Below are 24,972 nucleotides of genomic sequence, written 5' to 3' on the forward strand. Positions count from 1 at the left end.
GGCTTGACAGCACAAAACTGTGACTTAGACAGATTTTTTAGATCTTTGGCTGTTACGTCCCGACTTTGTTGACTGTTTATTAGCACTAAGAACACCACTGCAATGGCTCTGTAACATATTTTTCCGTGTATTTCTCAATTCTATTCTTTGATCTAGTAGCCAATGATGTGTGACAAGGTTACTACAAGCTACTGATTAACTTTGAAATTATAACATGTCAGTACTGAAATGGCAATCAATTCTTTTATGAAGGGAAATAGTAAATATACTTAGGTCATGCATTCACGTAAATGAGTTAACAGTTACAGAGGAAAATTCAGATCATACTGAGCAGTTGTATATACTTATACAAAGAAATTGCATTTTTTAAGGCAATACAGATAAAATACAAGCACTAGCAAAATTATAAACATGAATTATGTTGTACAAAGAACAAACAAAATAGTCAGTGATAACGTGAGAAATCAAATAGAATTCTCTATAAATACTAGTACCTTATGTCTACATATGTTTCACAGATAGATTTTTACCTTGCAAAATTATTGATAGCTTCATTAAATTGACATTTGCAGCAGCATGCCTTTTTTACAAGATATCTTGCACAATTTTTATCATTTATTAAATTAAGTCTCTCTTATATTAGACCTATCAGAATCACACATATCATGAAAATCTCCACTAAGTGCAGTTTGCACTAAATCAGTACTTACAGTGACATTCTTGATGAGACAGATATGCCATTTAAGCAGCTTAGCAGAGACTCTCACTTTGTTCATCATTTCTTGTTGTTGTACAGATCTCTGATATATTAATCCACCTGTTAATGTTTTTTCAGACTTCTCTTCTGATGTTGATAATGGGAGAATTGGAGCCTTCACAGGGTAAAATTAAACACAGTGGAAGGATATCCTTTTCACCTCAAGTCTCCTGGATCATGCCTGGAACAATAAAAGAAAACATAATTTTTGGTGTATCCTATGATGAATATCGGTACAAGAGCGTCATCAAAGCCTGCCAACTAGAAGAGGTTAGTCATCTAGGGCTTTTAACACCTGTGACCCAACCCAAGTGAAAAACCCCAAAGAAAAGATATAGGAGAGGGGCTTAAAGCAAGTTAGAAATTTCTGAGATTTATGGAACTCAGCCTGACATCCCAATTTTGTGGAATTGCAAGTCATCTTGTTGCCAGCTGCTTGGGAGATACACTGGCATTGACAGAAGCTAAGTAAGCTGGCTCAGATTTTATATGGTGTGTGCCTTCTCAGCCTTACCTGCTAGTTAAAAACTCGAGTAAATACACTGATGTCGAAGAAATTATGTACAAACATATTATTCCTAAAATTTTTTGTCATATTTCTTCCACATAAAAAAGCTTTTCCTAGCAGTTTTGGACATAAACCTGTTTTTCTCCTTTTTTTTGCACTTCAAAAATGGCTCCAGGGATAACTGGAACTCCGTGGCATGTAGCCCACAATGAGTACAGGACATGTTAAATTGTCCTTGTATGTGTTTGATGCTGACAGAGGGTAGTATAGAGAAATATATTTTGCACATGGCAAGATACAAAAGCAGCTAGCATTTGAGACATTTGGAAAATTTGCTATGCTTTAAGATTTTGTCTGTAATATACAGATAAAAACAGTAAATATTTAACTGTGCTGAATAGGATTTTTCTTTTGGCCACATAGTGAAACATTTTTCCTTAGCACCAGTCAAGCAAGAAACCATAGTCAGTCTGCTTAAAAAATATAAGGTTACTACTGCATTTTATCTCAGAGCAGGGTATAGTTAAGCAATAAAGTAATATTTCCCTATATGTTTCTGGCCATTTCAGCTGAGACTTGGATTTTTGATTTGGTTTGCTGGAAATCTCTTTGAAAGCTCCTGAAGACAGGAGAATTAACAACTTCTGTGTCAGGCTTCCTGTAGAGTTATCCTTAACCCCAGATGGGAAAGTTGCAGTTAATGCCAAAGCTCCAAGAAACTGGCTTCAGCAGTTCAAAAGTGCCCTTGCTCCAGGAGGCTCCCCAAACCAGGTCCTTGCTGGAGCAGCAGGTGGCTGCTGGAGGCTCAGTGTCCCAAAGCTTGGTGTCTCAGTGGCTGTGGGATGGCTCAGTGTCTCAGCAGGCTGCAGCTCCTTTGTTCTCCAAGCAGGCTCAATCAAGCCAGCTTTGATCTGTTGGTGCAGCTCTGTGCACAATGATATGCTTCACCTCCTTGCAGGGCTTATTATTTGAGATCAGGGTTGATACTTATACATTTTTTTTCTCTCCTGGACTGAATAAATTGGGCCTGAAGAGAAGGCAGAATAGTCTGGAAGGAAGCCAAATGCATTACCTTGTTGCTATTATTATGCTTTCTTGTCTTGTTAGCTTTCATGTATTAGTTACCAAACAAGACTCACTATGGCAGATTGAAGGATGGATTTCAAATATTAATTCCCTGTTTATTCCCCAGTGCAACCTTGTAGGGGTTTGTTATATTAGTGCTTTGCATTGGAGTTTGTGTGTGTGTTTGTTCTTGCTCCTCAGAAAGGAGAAACCAGAGGAGTTTTTGCCTGGGTTCACTCTGCTCCCTTCTCTGTAACCTTCCTAGGTAGTTATATATTCCACCTGAAAACAGACCTGCTGAGTCCAGTTCTTATGTGGAGCCCCCAAGAAACCAAGCACTGGTGATACAAGAGAGTTTATTTCCTTATTGAGCACATGCTCCAAGTCAGAGCTCTTAACGATGGATAAGCCAGATTTATTTCCAAGCTCCATACTCACCAAAATGCTTTTGGAATACAAAGACACCTTTCATCCAGTGGGAAAATAGATGAGTTAGTAGGATAAAAAGTAATATACCTGTGAAGTGCCCTTTTTACTTTGTCATTTCTACCATCAATCTATAGAGGAAGCAAACTGAAAATCTAGTTCAAGTTGTAAATTTGATATCTTTTCCCCTTCTTCTTTATTAGTGCCAATAAAATACTGCAGGTCACACTATGTGGGTCACATCATAGCATTTATGTGGGTTTGAGGCTTCCAGACACTGTGTGTTCTTGTCTGCAGCAGAACAGGATGCTGAAGCCAGGTGATGTCAAACAAGGTGCCCTCCAATTTGCTTTAGGTCTGTAGAGATATGGAAATGATATTACAGAAGTGTAAATTAAATAATTTGGGGTGCATGAGAATTTTCACAAAAATCAGTGCTACATGCTCCTGCCTGATTTTTTTATTTGGTATGTAGTTAATTTACTAAGGAGGTATCACTTAGAGCCTCTTTAGAGTTGCTAAGTAGGCAAAGTAAATTTATCTCAAAGTAACTATGAAAGATGGAAAGTACAAGTAAATATTTCCCAGAACTTTCCATATTTTTAGGTGTCCAAGAATAGAATTTTCCCTGTATGGGAAGTCAGATCTTTATTCAGAGGTTAGAATATGTTTTATGTCAGATTCTGTAAAGTTGTAGAGAATGGCAAATCTGGTTATGTTAGCCATTACCTAAACAACAGGTTGCTTTGGTAGGTTTTTCTTGAATGGAAGAATTTTTTATGTTGTTCTAAAATATATTCTCAGAGCTTTGTATTTTGTTCTATTTGTGTATGGAACCATTAAAAGGGAGGTTAAAAAGATGATTTCTTGTCCAGGTAATTTTGATTAATCACAAAGAATATTACTGAAAAGCAGTGAAACTAGAGGAACAAAAGGATTTTATTTTATTATTTTATGAGCTTATGTAAGTTTCTAAGAATTTAGAGCACTGAAATGGGACAAGTAGTTCAGGTAACTACATTTGTACTTCCTTAACTCTCATAAGAGATTTCTCACTTTGGCTACTTAATCTTATTGCCTTGATGCAACTCACCTACCCTCCATGATACACTGTGAAACAGAAGACAAAGATTAGAAAGAAAATTGTTATGCCATATTGGAGATTTGCATATCTCATACATGCTATGACAAGATAGTTTGACAGGGCAAGGGACACCACAGGGCAACCCAGTCTGAGTGTCTGAGATCTGAGGTGTTGAAATGATCCAGAATGAAGAGTCCTGTGCTGAAGGCTCAGAAAGGGAAGTTTGTCAGATCTAAGTACCACTGCTTCTCATAATTTCAGGATGCCACTGTACAGGTATATGATACTGAAGGGTCATGAGAAGGGCTCTCAATTGCATCTCCATGCATCAGTGAAAGTATGCCTAGGATGCTTCTTAAACTTATCTTTTTAGGTATATTTTTTATGGCAGTGTAGCATGTTTTATATGTGTAAAATGATTCAGAACTTTGATAGCAATTACATTTCTTGGTTATATTTTTCCTTTGAGAGTAAGTAGGGCATCAGAGGAGTTAAAATCATGTTTTACAATGTTGTTCTTATTACTGCAGTTTGTAAATGGGAAGATGTTAAGAGAAAAGCAGGAAAAGGTGAAAGAACGAGTGCTTTGGATTTGAGATAAAGGCACTGAAATTAAGAGTTTCATTAGTGCTCTTGATATCCAAAAGAAACAGCCTTGCTGGCAAAAATTATTTCTGAAAGCCTGGCACACACTGAATATGACTGCAATGAGATGTAAATTGTGTGTAAACATTGCCCATATTTTTGTGTGATGCTGAGCTCAAGGGAATGTCACAACATTTAAATTACATGACACATTCGGCAAAGCATCATGGTAAAAAATTTTCAAGAAGCATAGGAAAAGGGCTGCCTGTTAATTCTCCACTACTTTCTTGCTCTCTTTTCCTTTTCTTGAGAAAAAGTGATTATTTTAGCAAGAAAGGAAGCAGGATGAGTGCCTAATTTAACATGCTCTCTAAAATTTAGTCCCAGTGAACAAATAAGAAAGTGAAGGTTTTAACCTCCTAGATTAAACCATTCCAGCACAGATCAGTGGTCCTTACCATTTGTCCTTTTTTTATAAGCTTTTTCAAAATTAATTATTTTAATAAGAGTACTTTTGAGTTGATGGAGATTACCTCAAACCTATTACCTCTGAAGTCTTATACTGGTATGCTATAATAGAGAGAAGACCAGATGTAATTGCTGTGGATTCTGAGCTCATTTTCTAAAGGCTGTCCCCATAGGCAAGTTTAAAGGTACTCAAAGAGTAAGATAAGATGAATTGGTGCTGCCTCAGTAGCACTTTTGACAAAGTGGTTTACCCTTTTTGTCAAGTACCTTTCATCACATTCATAACAAAAAAATTGTAGGAAGAGAGTCCAAACTTTTGCCTAACACTTCAAGTTAAGGACCAAATATATTGTAAAAGCCACGGAGAGATTTGAGTTTCCTGAGTTTGTAGGTCTGTGGAAACTTGCCACTAAATTTGAAGTAATTCTACAAATTTGACTTCCCTAAGGATTGCATTAATTGGAGCTTGTATTAATGTAATGACAGGGATATCATGAATATAAATGGAAATTTGCAGGATTTAATTTGAAGGTGGTATGTGGGTTTACAAAATCCTTTTTACTCATATTATGAAAAATGGAAAGGGAATGTGACTTGATTTTCAGATATTTAGACTAAAAACTAGTATTATTAGCCTGCTATATGCAGGGTATGAGATTTTTGTTTGATTTTTTTCACTTGATAAATTAAACAGGTAAAGCCTCTGGGCAGTTGAAACAGGAATTTTTGTGTTTAAATGCTGTTAACATTGAACAAACTTATCCTAAGAGAAGGCATTCCTCCAGTCAAGACTACAAAAGCAGGCCTGTTATAGTTATTTGTATTTAAAAATAAACAAACATCCTATCACATTTGAGAGAGTCCAGTAATTCATAAGTTTTGAAGATGTACTTCCATAACTTCCAGTTTTACCTTTTTGTTATGTGAGATAGATATTTTTCCACCTAGTTAATTCATTTGATCCTTCAACAGTTACCTAAGAGTCCATAAACACATAATGGCAAACTACCTTTGAGAGATTTACACGCTCTGAGTAAACACATGCTCTGATTTGAGACACCAGCTGCTCATGAATGTAATGTTTAACATGGCATGCAAATAGAGGAAGTGTTTCCGTGTGAAATTGAATTTTATAATAGTACTACAGAAGGTTGTGGCCAGTTTCTGTAGGGTTTTGTGCTGGGTTTACTGGGAGTGCAGGAGATTAATTTTCATCTAATAACTAGATTATGGAATTATTAACTATAGAAAGAGACAGTCAATAGGCCAAGCCCAGGTTTGTGTTCCTGTGTGTTCAATATCTTCTTGCAAAGGATGGTATCCACCTTGGGGGGAGAAGTTCACTGCAGTGTCAAGAATGTTCCAAAACAGAAAGACATCCTTGCATCCTTATTATGTCAGTGAGCAAAATACTTTGTACTTTGTGCCATGGTTTTGAGCCTTGTTTTCACAAGGGAGATGGGCAGATTACAAAGTGTGTGGAAGGGAGGAACAATAAAAGTTTCAGGTGTGGAACAGAGTGCTTTGTGGTATGTAATTCTCTACAAGAGGGTACTAAATGCTAGCTTGGTTATCTAATCAGGTGCATGTCCATGGTGTAAATTATGTGAGAGCAAGTGACTTAAACAATCTTCACAGCTGGGGAGAGCCACTGGCATGTCAAGGTGAAGTTTATCACATCCTAATATAAACAGCTAAAAGAGTATGAATGCCTTTTTCAGGCAGAAAGTCCATGTAATATGTCACAGACTCACAGAATATCCTGAGTTGGAAGGGACCCACAATGATCATCAAGTCCAACTCTAAAGCCCATCTGGGGACTGAACCAACAACCTTGGTGCTCTTAGCAGCACATCAAACCTCCCACTACCACTGCTGCATCTCAGACAGGTGTGCCCCAAAGCTTTGACCTTTGTTTTTTCCATCCCACACTGGTGTGATCCACTGGCCTACACAGACTCCTCTAACTGAAATTCTTATCTGTGGCCAAAAATCCCTGGCAGATCAGCTGAGAAGCTGCAGACTGAGTTTTCTGGGTGAACTGGAGGTTAAGAGGCTAGCACAGTTTCCTTATAGCAGGGGAACATCTTAATTAGAGACAAACTCCCAAAGGCACTGACTTCAAGAAGTTTATCAGTGCTCACATAAATATGCACAACAGATCCCCCCTGCAATGTTCTCTGTTGATTTAATTTAGTTTAAAAACTGTTTCAGTCAGGACAGCTCTCCCCACCCCTTTCCCTGTCTTAGGTACAGGGCTTTGGACTGATTGCCTTGGATGTTGTCCTAACTTCTGTGTCTTTTCTGGAATCATATTTAATTCTCTTACCCTGCATATAACCTACCCCCATGCAGTGCACTGACTACTTCACATTTCAAAAACCTATTCCACAGAAATACTTTGCCATAGAGAAAGCAAGTTTTGCCAGCATTTGTGTGAGTTTTGGGTGAGCCTGACACTCTGTTCAAGGTCACAAACTGTTGCAAAAACAAAGCTTATACTTTTGGATCATGAATCCTTCATAAATGGTTCTAACAAATTCCTTCGACTGCAGAATCACAGGAGAGAGAAGAGAGTTATGTAAATAAAATAATTAAAAAAAAATCTTATTTGAAATACTTAAATCTGTTTTCCTGGCTTAATTCTTAGGAAAATGAAGATTCAAGTATGTTCAGGCTAATTAACTAAAAGCCAAGATACAAGAAATCATTGAAAATTCTTCATATTTTAAAAATTCATAGAAATATTCTGTAGTAGGTAGGAGTCTGAAACAGAAGTCTCAATTTCAAACTTTTAAAAATTCAAAATAATGATGATAATGATGAAAAAGGGGTACTTTGGTAGCAATGAGGGTAGGGGAATTTTCTTGGAACTGTGAAAACAAGTATAGGGAATATTACGGGCAATGAAGAAAAGGAAGGGGATAGAGATGACTGTAGAGGTGACTATAATAAAAACAGAAGATGTATAGAGAACTGAAATAGAATGAAGATGAAATGCAGAGGGTCAAGACTGCTGCCCTGTTCCATCAGTTTCATCTTTTATGTGGGAAGTCAGAAGAGAGACAATCAAATCCCACCTAATTAAGGACAAATTTAAGGAAGAAAAAGAAGTCAAATAAAATACTTAAGTTCTATCATTAGAACTGCTCGAGTAATTTGAGTAACCTTGGACATATTAAGCAACTCTTGGTTCTTAGAGACTGTTTTCTGTCATGCTTTATTATCTTCATTGTTGCTAATGATTTATCAAATTATTCTGGTAACAATTGATCTACAGAAAAGACTTGGAGTGTGAAGTCCATTCTGAGGTTTTCTTTTTTAATAACAAGATCATATTTCCTGTTCACCCTGAAGCTATCCTGGCTATATTCTTCCTTACCAAGCCCAAAGGTATTATGAGGGCCATTCCTTGGCTCCTGAGGTAGATGAATATGGCATTTTCACAGCAAAAAATGCAAATAACTATTTAAATGGGTGCCTTCTCCTTGAGTGTGCAACGTGGGATTTTTTAGCTCCTGATATTAGAAGCATCCACAAAAGTAATTAATGTCTGTGGGAGCTGTAGGGGTTTTCATGTATGAATAGTTACAACCGGTTTCCCAATTTAAGCATTTAGAAATAAATATGTTAAAGAAAATTCAGTGGCTATTTCATATTTCATTAATATGCTGAGTCTTGTGCAGTTCAGCATCATTACATTAGGTTTGTCCCTGGCTTGATTTCACTTCCTGCATAAAATGACAGCAAGGATGTATTTGGACCAGCCCTATGTACTTTTGTACAATAGGTCATGTGTGTTCCAACAAATAGCATTGTGTGTCTATTGGACTTCATTACTTTGTTTACGCCTTTGAAAGAAATTACTAAACATTTTTTAATTAATATAATTACAGCCTGAAAAGTTCTTTGTCTGTTTGATGCCATATATTATCTTGAGGTGAAGGGTAGAGGAGAGCAGAAGGGGAACTCATTAAAAGTCTGATTGAAATTCCATGTTGACACACCTGCAAAGAAGTATATCTGATTAAATCCCTCAGCCTTTAAAGCAATGGGAACCCTGGAATGAATTTCAGTAGAGCTGGGATTTTACCCTGTTTGCAGGAGAAGACATGCTGGGCCCAGTTCTTCACCTGGGTGTTTTTGGGAAGAAGTGGAATCAGGAAGCAGCAAAGGCACCAGCACCATTACAGGCTGCAGTACTGATGGAAATGGGAAACAGCTTAAATCAGCTTAGAGATCTGCATGCTTAATCATGCAAACCTCTATGTTAATGCTGAAGTTACAGATGAGTAACATCACTCCTGCATACATAATGAGACCACAAGTGATCTGACCAGGTTGTCTCAAAGAAATGCCAAAAAAAAATTTATATCAGAATTTCACGTGTTCTCTCTAATTGCTTCATGGCTTATAGGAAGGTGATTTTTGTCACATTCAGAAAATTTTTCTTTAAACTGTTGCTGGCACTGTTTTTCACATTTCTCTTTCTTCAAATACTTGAACTGTTATGTTAATACCAAGCATTTGCTTGTGTGACTCCATTTATGAGAGGGGAAAAAACTAGTTAATGTGAGAATAATTTAAAAATCACCTGCAATAGGTTTTACATACATAAGAGCATCTTGATTTTAAGGTCAGAATCCTCTAAGTCAGGAAGTGAATGCTGTTATCAAATTAAAGAGTTGTGAGGATCTCCCATTTCCTGACAGATCAGGCAGTCACTTTCTAGCTCTGGAGTGGCTGGACCCTTTGTCTGTCACTGTTCCAAGTCTGAACAGCATTGTTCACTCTGTTCCTGAGGTCAGGGCAATTTGCAGGGGAGGAAGAAGGAAACATTTTCTGAAAGATACATTTATTTATTTATTTATTTATTTATTTATTTATTCATTCTGCAAAACTTCAGAGTCCTGGAATGCCAATAGGCTGCCCAACAGAGAATGATAAGCCCTAAAAATCACAGCAGGGACCATCAAAGTTGGATTGCAGATGACTTTGTATGAAATACAAACTTCCAGAGGCCTGCTCTGTTTAGAATCCCAGGTAGTACTGCCCTGAAAGTGCTTCATGTGTCTCCCAGTCTGGAAGCCGTAGGATTTCTGAGAGTTCTGCAGGAGCATGCACACAGCTGAGCTCCTGCCTCTGGCTGCCTGCAGGAGGAGACCCCAGAGCAGACACCCCTGCCAGAGCACAGGCTGAAGATTGCTCTCAGAAGCCCAGGTTCTGAGGGATAATGCATGCCACCTTATTTTCCCCCAGAAGCTGCACTGAAAGGAAAATGTGTGTGGTGCATGAGAACACTGGAGCTGATTTTGTCTGGGGCTGGATGCCTCAGTCAGGTTCCTTGGCTGGGGGGATCCCTGCCTTGGGAGCAGGAAGGTGTGCACAGGCAGTATGGTGCTGCTGAGCAGTGAGCACAGGCACTGGGAGCCCCTGGCACAGTCAGGGATTCTCTGCATGGCAAACTGCCCTGAAATTGTATCCCCTGCAAGCCCAGGTGCCATGAGGCACAGGAAGCTCATCCAGCCTGTGTTTCTGGGAAAAGTCCTCTGAAAGGACACCCACCACAGTGATGGTGGTGTCACTGTATTGGCTTACAGATGTAGGTTAGGCAAGGCTTGAAGGCAGAGTTAATATGTTTTGTTAGAGCACCTCTAAAAGCAGCAAATCTAGACAGGAACATCAACCATTCTCCTTGTCTCCACTTCCATGAATTTCTGTGGTTTACATGGATCATCTATTTCAGTGCTAAATACTCCTCTCAAGAAAATTTCTGGCTACCCTTGCCAGTGGGACACAGTTGAGTCCTTTTCTCCTTTTTGTGCCTCATATGAGAGAGAAATGGTATTTTCTGCTTTTATCCCTGGCTAAAGATTTGTTTTTAACATAGTCATGAGTTCTAAATAACTTACAGCCCAAGCAGTGGAACTTGATTCCCAAACATTTTGCAAACCATGTGCATTCCTGGCTAGGAATGCTTGTCAAGCCTATTTCATGAACCTGCCTGAAGTACATATTTCTCTGTATTTTGAAGAGCTCAGAAACAGAGTTTGCTTTTTGCTTTCCCTAAATTCAGCAGCAAGTGCATTTATCATCACTTGACAGAGCAGTTGAGCAGTTGATGTCTTGGACTGACATCATACATTCTAGTTTTATGGAGATTAACTATTCAGACAAATATTTGTTCTTGTGATTTGTAGTTTGTGATTGCTTTCTGCCATAGAATGTTTTCTCTTATCACCATTTGTGATCACATAAACAAATGAAATAAATAAACCCCCGTGGGACTTTTTTTTTTAACAACTGCTGTCCAATCTGTCTGTAGATAATTGTACACTATGCTTCCATCAAGTCTGTAACTTGAGTTTCTTGGACATTGAAAATACTGATTCTTAAAAAAAAACATAATTTGTTAACAGGATATTTCCAAGTTTCCAGACAAAGACTATACACTGCTGGGTGAAGGTGGAATCATTCTGAGTGGAGGTCAACGGGCACGAATCTCACTGGCAAGGTGAGTATTTTGCTCTTCTACAATACGTGCACTGTTTCACATATATGGAATGTATTATGACTAAGCATTTAAATACATGTGGACTATGTCCTGCTGAATAAATATCCTCCAGGTTTATCAGGAACTTGATTTTACTATCAGAAATCTGAGTTCTGTTATGCAATTTTCTTTATGATATACCTGCATATTAATTTACTGAATTTTAAAGGTTTGATGTCAGAAAAATGCTATAGCTTAGCATAAGATGCCCTCTCTGATGCAAGATGTCTTTGGAAATTCAGACCTTTAAGTAGCTTTTTATGTACTGAAAAAACCCATAGAAAGGTACAAATAAATATCCCAGGATCTTTCCCTGCTATGACATTTCTTTGAAGTGGTTTACATGTTGATCAATGACATATTGCCTGTCTTCAGGTATATAAATGGAGGAAAAAAACAAACCAGCCATGTTCCAGAACATTTTATGCTAACACTTCAGGCTTCTCTCTGTAATAAGGAAAAGAAAAGGTAGAAAGCAGTGACTAGTCAGCATGTATGAATAACTGCCTTGTCTGTTTGACCTTCTGATGTTAGTAAGTAATTCTGAAGGTCTATAGTACAATAACATAGGTGTTTGTCTTATAAATTAGCTGTGTGTTTCAGCAGAATCACTTAGCTATTGTCAGAAATTCACTAATGACAGCTCTGATGTGTAAATGGCCCCATTTATTTCTATGCCAAGTGCAAATTGTGCTGATTCCCATGCCCAGAATGACTGTGTAGAAGTAAAATCACATTATAGTGATCCACACTGGCATCCCATGAAAGATGGGCATGTCTATTGAGGCTAAAGGATGTGATCATTAAAATAGAGAATCTTTCAGTGTGGGTTTATGAGACTGAAGAGGCATATGCATGGTTCTGGTTTATACAGTAAGAGGAAAGAGGAAGGGAAGATCAGGCAAAGCTTTCAAAGCATGTAATCTCAAAACTACAAAACCCACTTAGAGTTTCATTTAAAATGCAACATTTACATGGACTATTTCCTAGATGCTGTGGATAATCATGTCTGTCACTTTTCAGATGGTTATAGCTCGTTTCCTGGAGAAACAGAATTTATGTAATTATTGTCAGCTGTAGAAGTGTAATTTTTAAAACAATTATATGTCATAAAGACAGTGCCTGTCAAGTTTTGTTTGGGCTCCAGTCCAAGCTCAGTGGGCTACAAGGTGTGCAGGTGTGGGTTGCAGATGAAACTCTGAAAAGTTAGGGGTCTAAATTTAGGATTACAGCCCTGGGTTGTACCTAGGCAATAAACTGGACATTATATTCTTTCATTAATTCATAGTTCTATATATTATGGCTGCTTAAACTTATGTGGTGTAGTCTGTGCAAGGCCAAGTGAAATGAGAGTCTGTCATGGAAGTGCCATCAACCAGCTGTCATGAGGAGCAGGTGGAGATTGTGTGAATCTGTCTTTCTTAGAGAGCACTGTCACTGCCTGCAGCTGCAGCTGGGGAAAAGAAAGGACCAAGGAAAAAACACAGTGCATGTCCTGACATGAGTCAGCTTGCTGGCCTGGTACCCCAAAGCCAGTAGCAACACACAAATTGTAGCAATAAACCCCTGTAAGCTTATTGCTTATTAATGCACTCAACAGTGTGAATTTTTGTTGTTGTGCAGCCACTACCTCATAGTGTATGGTTAGTGAAATCTGTTGTTAGAGGATTTTTCAATAAAATTGCTAGCTTTATTAACATAATGAGCTAATGTTGAGGGCTTTTTTTCTTGATCCCAAAATATTTTCAGAATGATTGCCATACTTTAAAAAATACAGAAATGCAGCTGTCTGGATTACTTTACTAATTATTCTCTGATTGATATCGCATAATGATTTTCATTCTCACAGAGGGAGGCAGGGATCTTTTTGAACTTCTATTAAAACTTTTTTTTTTTTTTTTAAACTCTCTTAACCAGAGCTTTAGGTCTCAGTGAGCCATATCCAGGTACATATCCAGCTTAAGGTCCTTCTTGATGTCTTCAACTCAAAATATTGTGCAGTCCTGTTGCGGATACTGTTTGCAAGACCATGCCTCATTAATACACTTGTTTTTCTCACAATTTTTAAAAGTACCTTTGAAATTAAATGCTGAGACCTAAGTCTTTTCACATATTTATTTACATATATGCAATATTCCCTCAGGCATCAGTAGATATTACAGTAGACATTAAATACCCATTGAAATGGTATTGATGGGGACTGTCAGATTCAGGCCATAAAGAGATCTCTTTTATGCAGGGTAACCTGTAGAAAAGATAGCTTTGTTTCATTGCACAGAAATTAATGGAAAACTGAGTTAGTTTGTAGTGTGACCTGCAGCAAGAACAGACTTTATTGAAAGATGTCATATGAGTTCATTTAATGTTAAACTCCATATTGATGCTGTAGAAAGTCTATCAATTGAAAGATTTAAGGCATTCTTCTTAAATTATATTCATTTAAATTTATAAGAGATGTAAAAGTTAATGTCATTTCCTTTTTTTTTCTGTTCAGGGCAGTGTACAAGGATGCTGATTTGTATCTCCTGGATTCTCCTTTTGGACACTTAGACATTTTTACAGAAAAAGAGATATTTGAAAGGTATTGTATGTTTTGATGGATTATTTTTAAGGATCTCACCAAGTGGTACAAAGGGGTTTTAACAACAGTACAAAAATATTGAAGTCATCAAAATGATACCTGTTGGGATGTTCATTTCATTTGTCATCATTCATCAGTTCATTCATCATTAGGGTTTCTAATAGTATTATGTTGTAGTATTATGTATATATTTTGAGTATTTTGTGTTAGTGGTAGGACAATGCACTATGTGGGAACAAGCCTGGGCCAGGTGTGAGCATTAATTCTCCCTCTTCCATCTCAACATATTAAGCCTGCTGTAAGCTCACATTCTCAATGTGTGTGACTTTTTATTTGACATGTCTTTTTAACAGAAAGGCTTTCACTTTAAAACAAAAACCTGCTAAGTATATTCTTTTACAAAAAGCTATATTTTGACCTGTTTTTCTAATCACTGAACGTTGAATCACCTGTCTGCTGAAATTGGTAGCAGGTTGGCCCAAGTCAGAGAATTTTTCCTTGTCCTTTTGTTGAGAACAGTAAAGACACACAATGCCATCCATGAGCTTTTCAGCCATTGTAATTTTGAAGTTTTGAAATTGGAGTAATGCTCTTAAGTCTCAGATCAGCAGACCTGAGTAACCCTAAGATGCAAACAAATACTTCATGATGAACTGTGCTCTCTGGATTGACTGAAAATGATTAAATTTTACCCCTTTTTTGATCCCTGTGATAAAGTACTGACCCTTTACATATCTCAGCTTAACCACCTCCTTTGTAGTTTGAGGGAGCACCCAAGTCTGCTCGTATTGGGAGCAGGGCAGGTGAAAAATTGAAAGTGAAAGGGAGAACAAAAAAGTCTAAATGTTCACACTTCCATCTTTTACAGCTGTGTGTGCAAGCTGATGGCGAACAAAACTAGGATCTTAGTTACTTCAAAACTGGAACACTTAAAGATTGCTGACAAAATATTAATCTTACATGAAGGGAGCTGCTATTTCTATGGAACATTTTCTGAACTTCAGGGTCAACGGCCAGACTTCAGCTCAGAGCTGATGGGATTCGATTCTTTTGATCAATTCAGTGCAGAGAGAAGAAATTCAATCCTTACTGAGACTCTCCGGCGATTTTCCATTGAAGGAGAAGGCACGGGGTCACGCAATGAAATAAAGAAGCAGTCTTTTAAACAAAAATCAGAATTTAATGACAAAAGGAAGAACTCCATAGTCGTTAACCCCCTTAACGCAGGCAGGAAGTTCTCGGTGGTGCCCAAGAACGGGCTGCAGGTCAATGGGATCGACGACGGCCACGGCGACCCGGCGGAGCGGAGGCTGTCGCTGGTGCCTGACCTGGAGCAGGGGGACGTGGCTGTGCTGAGGACTGGCATGCTCCAGGCTGACCACCTGCTGCAGGGGCGGAGGAGGCAGTCGGTGCTGACCCTGATGACCAGCACCCCCGCCAGCTACGGCCCAAACTTCTCCAAGAAGGGAAGCACGACCTTTCGGAAAATGTCCGTGGTGCCCCAGACTGGCCTGGCCTCGGAGATGGACATCTACACCCGGCGTGTGTCTCGAGACAGCGTCCTGGACATCACTGATGAAATCAACGAAGAGGATTTGAAGGTGTGTGTTGGTTTGAATTCATCTTCATGGTTTAGTGTAATATATTCCTCCTCTGTTTTTCCACTTGACTATTTCCTTCCATTTCTCTGTGGAATATGTTTTTTGCATACCTGTTAAAAATGTTAAACTCAAGTATCATCTCGAAATCATTGTAATCCTTTGAAATTTTGCCTTATTTTTTGTCCATTTTTCAGTGCTATCTGTAGGGAATTTCAATACAAAATTTCCATGTCCTGCACTTTACCTTTCAGATTACTTATGATAAAATAGAATTCGAAACCATAACTTGGAAAAACATTGTTTTAAAGCATTTATGTAAAATTCACCTTTGAAACATACAGACTCATGGAAAAAATAAAATACGTCTGAAGTACTAGCACAGTTTTTAAAACTGGAATTTAATCAAATTTGACAAATTTGTCAGACTTCTTAGTTCCTGTGTCCTGATGCAGATAATGAATGGATAATGATTTTACTCTGGTTCTACGGATATGCAGAAAAAAACAGAGGGTTGAATTTTATATCAAAAACTGGACCAAAATTTCTTTTCTTTTAATAGTTTCAATTGGTCATGATGGACTACTTTAATTTTCAAAACTGACAGCTGATTTTCTCAGGATAGGAAAATTTCTGGGGGCATTTCCTAGGTGTAAACAGATGTCCAAGAAAAATTTAAATTAATTATTTGCTGAAGCACTGCCCCTTATTCTTTCGAGCTCAACAGAAAAAAAAAAAGCTTAAAGTGCTTACAAATTTACTCTAAAATCACAATAATAATTCTCCATTGAAAGAAAATAGCTATTGATTAATAATTTTTGATTCTGGTAGTGCTGGACAAATCTCAGCTTCTTTCATTGTTGTCTGAAAATTTGAAATAATCTCTAGATTGTATTTTTATAGCAAAGATGACTCAACCAGTCAGTACCTTCCTCTCTAGCCTTTTACAGCCAATTTAATGCTTCAGCTCAATTATTTGCAGTGAGTTAGCAGAAATAATTATGGTGTTCTTGTGTCAGAAATTCTCATACAGAGGTATTATTGGGATTCTTACTACTTACTTACTACTATTTTACTGTTTTTTTGACAGGAGTGCTTCAGTGATGATACTGAAAGCATGGGTACTGTTACTACATGGAATACCTATTTCAGATACGTTACAATCCACAAAAACTTGATTTTTGTTCTGATTTTGTGTTTCACTGTCTTCTTAATTGAGGTAAGAAAATCTGTGCTTGGTGTCATGTTTCAACAAATGATGTTTGTTCAAACTGTTCTTTATGAAAATGGATAAAGCATCAAGACATAAGCTCTTGCATGCATCACTTATTGACAACTGCTGCTAAATTAAATTGCAATGATCTTTCTACTGCTTAGATTAGCACTTCTTACCCAAAGTTAGTGGTTAGTGCACAGCAGCAGAAGACCCATCTTCTTAAATTGTCCACATTATTTTCTGCTAAGTGGTACCATAAGTAAGAATTATTGCTCTTGTGAACAAGTCTCTTGTTCACAGGTGAATAATCTTCCATTTTTCATTAAAGATTATCTTTGCAGAGCTTTAGGGAGTTAACAACAATAATTGCCATAATTTTGTTTTTTATGAGCACATACATAAATCCTGAAAAATTGCTTTGGAAAAATGAACTTTCCTCCTAGAGAAAGAATAATGGTAAGGCAGAGTGCTGAATGCCTGTGATGGCAGCTAAAGATGGAAGGGGTGTTACTGCAGGGAAGACTTTTTCCAAGGACAACATAAAACACCAGAACAAGAACTGAAGAACATCTGGCTGTTTGTGGATGTTTGACTGTTTTTCATAAATCATAAATTGCCTGCTTTTTATCTTTTCTCTCAATTTAGGAAAGTCTTAGCATATAGAACCTCTTAAGGTTCTTTCCTATAGTAAATATCCTAAACCAATATTTTTCAAAGGGAAGGAACATGTTTCATAGTGGGAAATCAATGAGATGGATAGAAGATATCCAGCCATAGCCCAGTCTTGAGCAAACCTCTGTGTGTGAGCTGAAATACCATGCCAAGTGTTTATGTGTCCTGTGCTAACAGTTTGTACCCTTCCAATCTGGGAAAAATGAAGAGAGGCTAGTGATGAACATCCAAATAAATTGAAAGTGGTGTTTTTACACCCTTCAGATCTGGGTGGGACTACTGTGGAAATTCTAGAGATGCTCTTTTAGATTTTGAATGGATTGCTTTGTATTGCAGGTTTCAAGGTGAGTCCACACAGGTCACCATAAATAAATTGTACACATTTCCTAGGTTTCCAAGGTGTATATTGTGTAGCTCACTTCAGCAGCTCAAAACTATGTCTCATGGATGTAATACTCAGAGACTGGGGCTGCTGAACTGCAAGAAGAGCAGTTTTGGAAGGAGACACAGAGAAAGGCTTTGTGAAACTATTCTGTGACAGTATTAACTACTATCATCTTCAAGATTGAAAAAACTCCTCTGTTGTGAGGAGTCAAGATGAGAACAGAATTCTGCTGGGAAATGTAAAAATATTATTGTGAAAGAAGCCATCATGGTCAATCTTGAGTTATTTAATATATGACATGCAAAAGCTGGTGGCTCCCAAAGAGAAGACTTCAGTTGTGGGTTGAGGTATTACCAAAATACATTTCTGTACCAGTGACACAAAAATATAAGGGAAGAAAATGCAAAAACTTTTTCAACTCTAAGAAAAATTATCACAGTCAGGAACAGAGCAAACTAATATGTGATAGACTAGATGAAGATCCCCAGTATCTTGGTGGACAGACAAGAATATATTACAGACTAAATTCTTGTTGAATTCTAACCCCTCTCACAATAAAAAGGGTTTAATTCTATATTTAAAAAATATTATAATAGATTATGTGGAAAATTATGTAAAACTAACCAGCAAAGCAATATCAGTCAAATGAATATACCAAATATAGACATCAGCTAGCAAGAACATCAATGCAAAAATAATAATGTTAAAGGTTTGACATTCATATTTTAATAGATGCCTTTGAAGATACTGAGAGACTTACTCTTCTAGGGTCATTAAAAATACTAATCTTTAAAACTTAAAATTTGTTAAAGCACGCAGTTATCATTAGAAAGGCATTAGCAAGCCTTTGTTAATAGTATGGTAATAAAAATACAAGAATATTTAGGGACTTGAGAGCCTGATTGTAATACAAGTCTAAATGTAGCTTTCCTGGTGGGATGCACTGAATTGTTTCCGAGGAGAGAGAAGCAGATATTACAAGTTTTTTGCTTCAAGTAAGTTTGACTTCCACCCGTTTGTTATGCTCCCTCTAAAAACAGGTATAAAGTAGATGAAAAAAAGATAAGAGAGAAAAATTACATAAAGTGATTAGACAAGATCTGACTCTGTTTTCTTTGGTCACAGGTAGCTGCTTCTCTTGGTGGAGTATGGTTTCTTCAAAAGTAAGTAGTGGTGAGAATTTATTGAGAAACTGGGGTATACCTTATATTATTTTTTTCTGTAAATAATTAATAAATTCTGCCAGAATTCTATGTGGATAGTCACTATCTTATAGTCAACAAAATGGTTCATTGATGGTTGATCTAAATATCTTGTGTAGGTGGTATCTGGTACTTCTGTAAGTGCTAACAGTTGAGTGGTTTATGCCTTGTTATTGAGTATACAACAGTGTAAGCAAGATTTTCCTGGGTCAGCTCACTCTAGGACCTGATCATGGACCTGATTATCTTCAACATACCATGATTCAGAGCTGCTGGCCAAGGCTTAGTTAGGAACATTTTAAGGGATTATTTTGTAAAATTTCCTCTGCTCATCTAGAAAGAATTCCCAGAAGTTACAGGGTCAGCAGTTGAAGGTTAAAACATAGTGAGCAGTGGAAAAGCTGGTGGTTTTTCCTGGGTTAATGCCTTTAATCCCTCTTTTTGTCCTGTAGCAATGAGTCTGTGTGTTTGAGTATAGAAACATATGGTGACATAGGTCTGACTGGAGGTGGGGTGATTTCTGTTGATTTCCATCTACATTAAGTCACTAAGAGCTTTGATTTTTATAGAATACCTAAAGAATTTAACTTCCATAGTAATTCAGTGTTTTCAAGACTTGAACTATTTTTTCTGTTTAAGAGAACTGGGTGTATTTTCCTGGATTATGTTAGGTTTGTCAGTTAGTAAATAGGCAGTAGATTTGCAAGAGACTACCAGAGCAACTAATGATTTATACTTCATACATACATGAAAATATTTTACAAAATTACTGGAAATATCTACAACTAACCATTAGTATAGTTTTCAAACAAAGGGACACTGGAGTGCTGTTTGGTTTTGTTTAGTAAATAAAAGAGAAAAAGCACACAATTTCCAGTAATGCATTTATTTTTAATTTCCATCACACAGGGCAGCTATGAAGGCAAATTCAACACAGTCAGAAAACAGCACCTCTGACAAACCTCCTGTGATTGTGACTGATACTAGCAGCTACTACATCATTTACATCTATGTGGGTGTGGCAGATACCCTGCTTGCCATGGGAGTCTTCAGAGGTTTGCCCCTTGTGCATACACTTATAACAGTGTCTAAAACTCTTCATCAAAAGATGGTGCATGCAGTTCTTCATGCACCTATGTCAGCCTTCAACTCTCTGAAAGCAGGTAACTGAGATGGGAGGTGACTCATCTATGCATTTAATTTCAATTAAATGGTTTTCATTCTGCTAAAGGACAGTGCTGCTTTCCATTTATGTTTTCAGTCAAGTGGAATGTTAGAAGTTTGCCACATAAGGTAATTTGTGAATCTTTTAATGAAACTTGATTGCACTTAAGTGTGACATATTTCAGTTGTCAATTCTGATTCTGAAATATCATCCTGTAAGAAAGATATTTGGAGAAAATAAACCGTTAACTATTCTAGGCAATAAAAGCAGAATAACTTCTAAAGAATAGACTTTGTCAAAAACTGCAGTAGGAAAGATACTGTCAGCTATGTCATGAGTGACAAGGAATCAGATGTGGATGATAAATAGTGCTTTTTTTATGAATAGTCCTACTAAAATGGCATAAAACATCAGTTAATGTGAATGGTGGTATGTATATTCAAATTTGGGAGTTGATGTAAAGCTCATTATATAACTGGTGCAACAAGTTCCATCTCCCATTGTACATTAAATTCTTATCTCATATGCTTCTTACTGATAAGTACTAGATTATAGGAGACACAGCTGAATGATGATACAGCAATGGGTTTCTCCTTCATTTTCCCTTATGTTCTTAACTTTGTTGTTACATGATGTTTAACACAGAAATTCTACTCAGAAAGTAAGAAACTGATTACAAACCCATGCAAAAATTGATGTGCAAATTACCTGTGTATCAGCAGGGCCTGCAGAATAAGGGGTACTGACTTATGCTTTGTGCCTCTGGTTCTACCCCTTTTAGTGGCTTCTTTTTTAAATTACATTTTCCTGGCTTTTTTTTTTCACCCAAAATCTGAAACAGAAGTTGTATAGCCGAATTCCTCCAGGGGGACAGAAACTGTAGCTCCACTAAACTTCACTGGAATTGCTTGTACTTGAAAAAATCCTGTACTTAATATTTTGTATTCAGAAAATGTTGTGCCTTTTGTTAAAGTAATAAATGTGGGATTTGGGGGGGTATTAAAATGTCTGACTTTTTTTTTTTTTTTTTCCTTATCCATAGGTGGTATGCTTAACAGGTTCTCAAAAGATACAGCAGTACTGGATGACTTACTTCCACTTACAGTATTTGACTTCATTCAGGTTCGTAGAATAAAAGTTGTAACTTTTGCTTTCTTATAGATATGTGATATTTCAGCTGTATATTTTGCCAAAGAAATCATATGAATTTTTTTTCAATCTGTCTATTTATGTAGCTGTTTGTCCTGTAGGTCAACTTTACTGCTTCATTTCATTTTTGCCTCTCTGTGTACTTACCTCCACTGTTTATGAAACCACTCTTACTACTCAGGCTCAGAAATATTTTTGCCCTGCAGACCCCACAGGACAAGTATCCCTGCTGCTGCCCAAATTCAGCTGTAAATCATAAAGGGCATTCCTTGGTTTCTTTCTGTTATCATGGGTCAAGTTGACTGGTTTTTTAATGCTTTCTTTGATTGCATTCAGTCACTTTGATAACTTCCCCTCCTTAAGCTCTTCTGTTCCCAGTTTGCTAGCATCACCCTTAGTTTACTTCTCGTCTGATGAATATATTCTGGACTTTGCTGTTCATATGGGAATGCCAGCTCTTCCTTAGACAAAACTGGTTCCCAGAACACTTTAAAAATAGGAGCAAATCTACTCTGGTGCTCCTGTTCCTCTCTACATTATTAAGGTGATATACAGGCCCAACTTAATCAGCCCAAACACTCTGCTGTACAGATCTCCTGTCTCCATCTGTGGGTTTGCCTGCTTTACAGTCCCTACTTGTTGATCTGATAGACAGAATTTCCCTATATCTTTGTGAGTAATTGATAAGTTCTGCTCATGACTTCAGAGGGGCCAGTGCAGCTTGATATGAAGAGGTTCAAGTATATTGCTTCATGTCCTTCATGTCTTCTGATGTCCTTCATCCTTCATGTCCTACTGATGTCATGAGGACTTGCTGAATGAATAAACATGGACATCAGGACTCTCTGAATCTACAGTATTATCTTCAGGGGGAACAGGAGTCACTGCTGTCTTTTCTGATATGACCATTTTGTGTCAGATATTTTGGATCTACTGTGGGGATATTATTCCAGAAGCATGTTAATCAGTCTGCCTCTACATTTTAAACTTTCTACAAGAAACTGACTAGTTTTTCCCATTTTCAAGAATAAGGAAAATCCCAGCATTTGGCTTTTCTATCTGATGCCTTTCAGAGGTGTAGCTATACCCTATTGTCCTATAGATCCACCTCTCTCCTCAGTCCCAACTGCAGAGGCTTCTAGACATGTATGATAAGCTGCCCTGTCTTTCCAGGTTCTTCTGCTGAAGATCATTAAACCTACCCATTGTCTTAAATACATTCCTTCACAGTCAGTTTCTTCTGGTCCTCCATAGATTCAGACTTCCATGGACTCTGCTAATGAACAAAGACAGATGCCTCTGAAAGATACAGAGAAGTTACAGACAGGAATTTTTCCTTCTAATGATTGTTGAAGAGTCACAGAATGTGGAAGGGATGTGTGGACCTAGGACCTGGAACCCCTCCAGCCCCTGTTCAAAGCAGGTTCAGCTAGGGGAGGTTGCTCATGACCAAGCTGGGTTTTGGATATCTCCAGGTTCTCTGAGTAATGTGTTCCATTGTTTGACCTTCCCCATGCTAAAAGTAATTTTTCTTATGTTTAAAAGGAATTTTGTGCATTTCAGCTTGTGCCCATTGCCTCTTATCTTCCCAGTGTGTGCCATTTAAAAGAATTTGGCTCAAGTACATATCGTCCACAAGAAATACCTGCTAGTATTTATATGAACAGAATATATTTTCCATTATATAAATAATGACAAAGTGCATATACATAAACATTTATAATTTCTATAATAACATTAACAATTTATACTTATTATAAATATAATAAATACCAGTAGAGAGTTATACAAAGTGATGAGATTCCCCCTAAGCCTTATCTTAAGGCTAAACCCAGTTCTATCAATCAGTCCTTGTTTCTTGGAGATGCTTTATATGAGATGCTGCTGATGCATGCTGCTTGTCCCTAAGGTTTAATATAGTCTCACTCAAAAGTTCATAGTGAACTCACTGAACATTTCTGCCTGTGATAGCACCTTGTTTCCCCTAAAGGATAAACTCCTGTTGGTTAATCAAACTGGCTGTTGCAGTCATTGCCACCCTGAACCCTTGCTGAGTTGCTTTGTCTACTACCACCTGCATTTCTCCTCATCTGGCCTCTGTCCCAGGGCTGAAAGATCAGCATCTGGGACACTGAACTGGGCTGCATGAGCCCTCTGCTGCCATTCCTCAACTATATGCCAATACCATAGGCTTGTGGTTTAGATTTTGTTTCTGCCTATTTAGAGAAAATATCATCTTCTGTCTGACTTTAGCCTTACTTCGGCGTTTGTGAGATAACACAGATTTTCATATTCAACTTTTTAGTGAAATAACTGTGGGACCAGCAGTTAGAACAATATGGCATCATGGCCTTTACAAAATTTGAGTAAATGACAGAAATGGGAATTATAATAGTCACTGAGTGACTGTAATCTCAAGTAATATGAGAACTCTACAACTTGGCTCAATATCACTTGAAGACCTCATTTGCTTTTTAACAGTTAGAGAGATATACAAGTGTTACTAATTTCTGCAGTTTGAAGTAATGAGTAAACACAAAGCCATTCTTGCATTGCTGCAGACCAGTGCTAAACAGCCTGCACAAGCATAACCCACACATATTGCCATTCCTTTAAGAGAAATGAGGAAAATAGTGAAAGAGCTCGTAGGATCATAAAATTATTTGGGCTGGAGGGACATTAAAGATCATCTAGTTCCAACCCTCCTGCACAGGCAAGGACACTTTCCATTAGGCCAGGTTTCTCAGAGCCTCTTTCAATCTGGCCTTGAACACTTTCAGGAGTGGGGCATCCACAACTTCTCTGGGCAACCTGTTCCAATGCCTCACCACTCTCCTAGTATAGAATTTCTTCCTCATATCTAATCTAAACCTGCTCTATTTTAGTTCAAAGCCATTCCTCTTTTGGCTAGTTCATCTGTAATGTCATTTTTTTTCATAAAATTTGATGCTGCTATTGCATTGCTCAGATTTCTGATAAAAAAAGTTGGTAGGAAACTTAGAACGTGCTTACCTGCTCATGAAAGGCCTCTAACTTGGAATACTGGGAACTTAAATCCTTACTTGAGTTTATGTGGATGTAGTAACAGAAGCATCCACTGCAGGTTTCTTCCTAATGTGAAATTAGTTTTGCTTTCTATCTGTTTCTTTGCTGACTGGTCATTTGCAGTGTGTCTCAATGCAATGTTCATAATTTTGCCCAAATTGTCCATTTGCAGTTGGTTTATGCTGGTAAGTTTGCAGCTTGAAGTAGTTGCTCAGTGTTAAAAGTAATACCCTGATACAAAGCAGAACTTTACTATTCTATGTACACTGGTATACTTAATTTTCTTTAGATTTAGACATGAAACAAAAACAGTCTACCTGCTTAAGTCTCTTTTAGAGTAAAGATCAAGACCAGATTTAGTTAAATCTGTCTGGAGCTACTGAGGATGAGGTCTTAAAATGGTAGTAGTCTCTATAGGTTAAAATAGATTAACTGTGAAACAATTTTGCTCCTTCTATCAACTGACACATTTAAACACCTTTTTATTTCTCCTGAAACTGCTAATTTGTCATA

At 37.5% G+C, this 24,972-nt stretch overlaps 1 protein-coding gene across 3 annotated transcripts in view; it reads left to right on the plus strand.

Annotated features, from left to right (window-relative positions):
- CFTR (CF transmembrane conductance regulator) overlaps nt 1-24,972 on the plus strand; it is an 84,796-nt gene that overhangs the window by 30,788 nt on the left and 29,036 nt on the right. For all 3 annotated transcript variants that reach the window (XM_056481872.1, XM_056481874.1, XM_056481873.1), the window contains 8 exons: nt 836-1,027; nt 11,313-11,407; nt 13,941-14,027; nt 14,896-15,628; nt 16,716-16,844; nt 19,024-19,061; nt 20,010-20,263; nt 21,308-21,387. In XM_056481872.1, coding sequence (XP_056337847.1) covers nt 836-1,027; nt 11,313-11,407; nt 13,941-14,027; nt 14,896-15,628; nt 16,716-16,844; nt 19,024-19,061; nt 20,010-20,263; nt 21,308-21,387 — 1,608 coding nt within the window. The remainder of the gene's footprint in view (nt 1-835; nt 1,028-11,312; nt 11,408-13,940; nt 14,028-14,895; nt 15,629-16,715; nt 16,845-19,023; nt 19,062-20,009; nt 20,264-21,307; nt 21,388-24,972) is intronic.

Source organism: Oenanthe melanoleuca, chromosome 1A (assembly GCF_029582105.1).
Source record: "Oenanthe melanoleuca isolate GR-GAL-2019-014 chromosome 1A, OMel1.0, whole genome shotgun sequence".
Lineage (NCBI taxonomy): Eukaryota > Metazoa > Chordata > Aves > Passeriformes > Muscicapidae > Oenanthe > Oenanthe melanoleuca.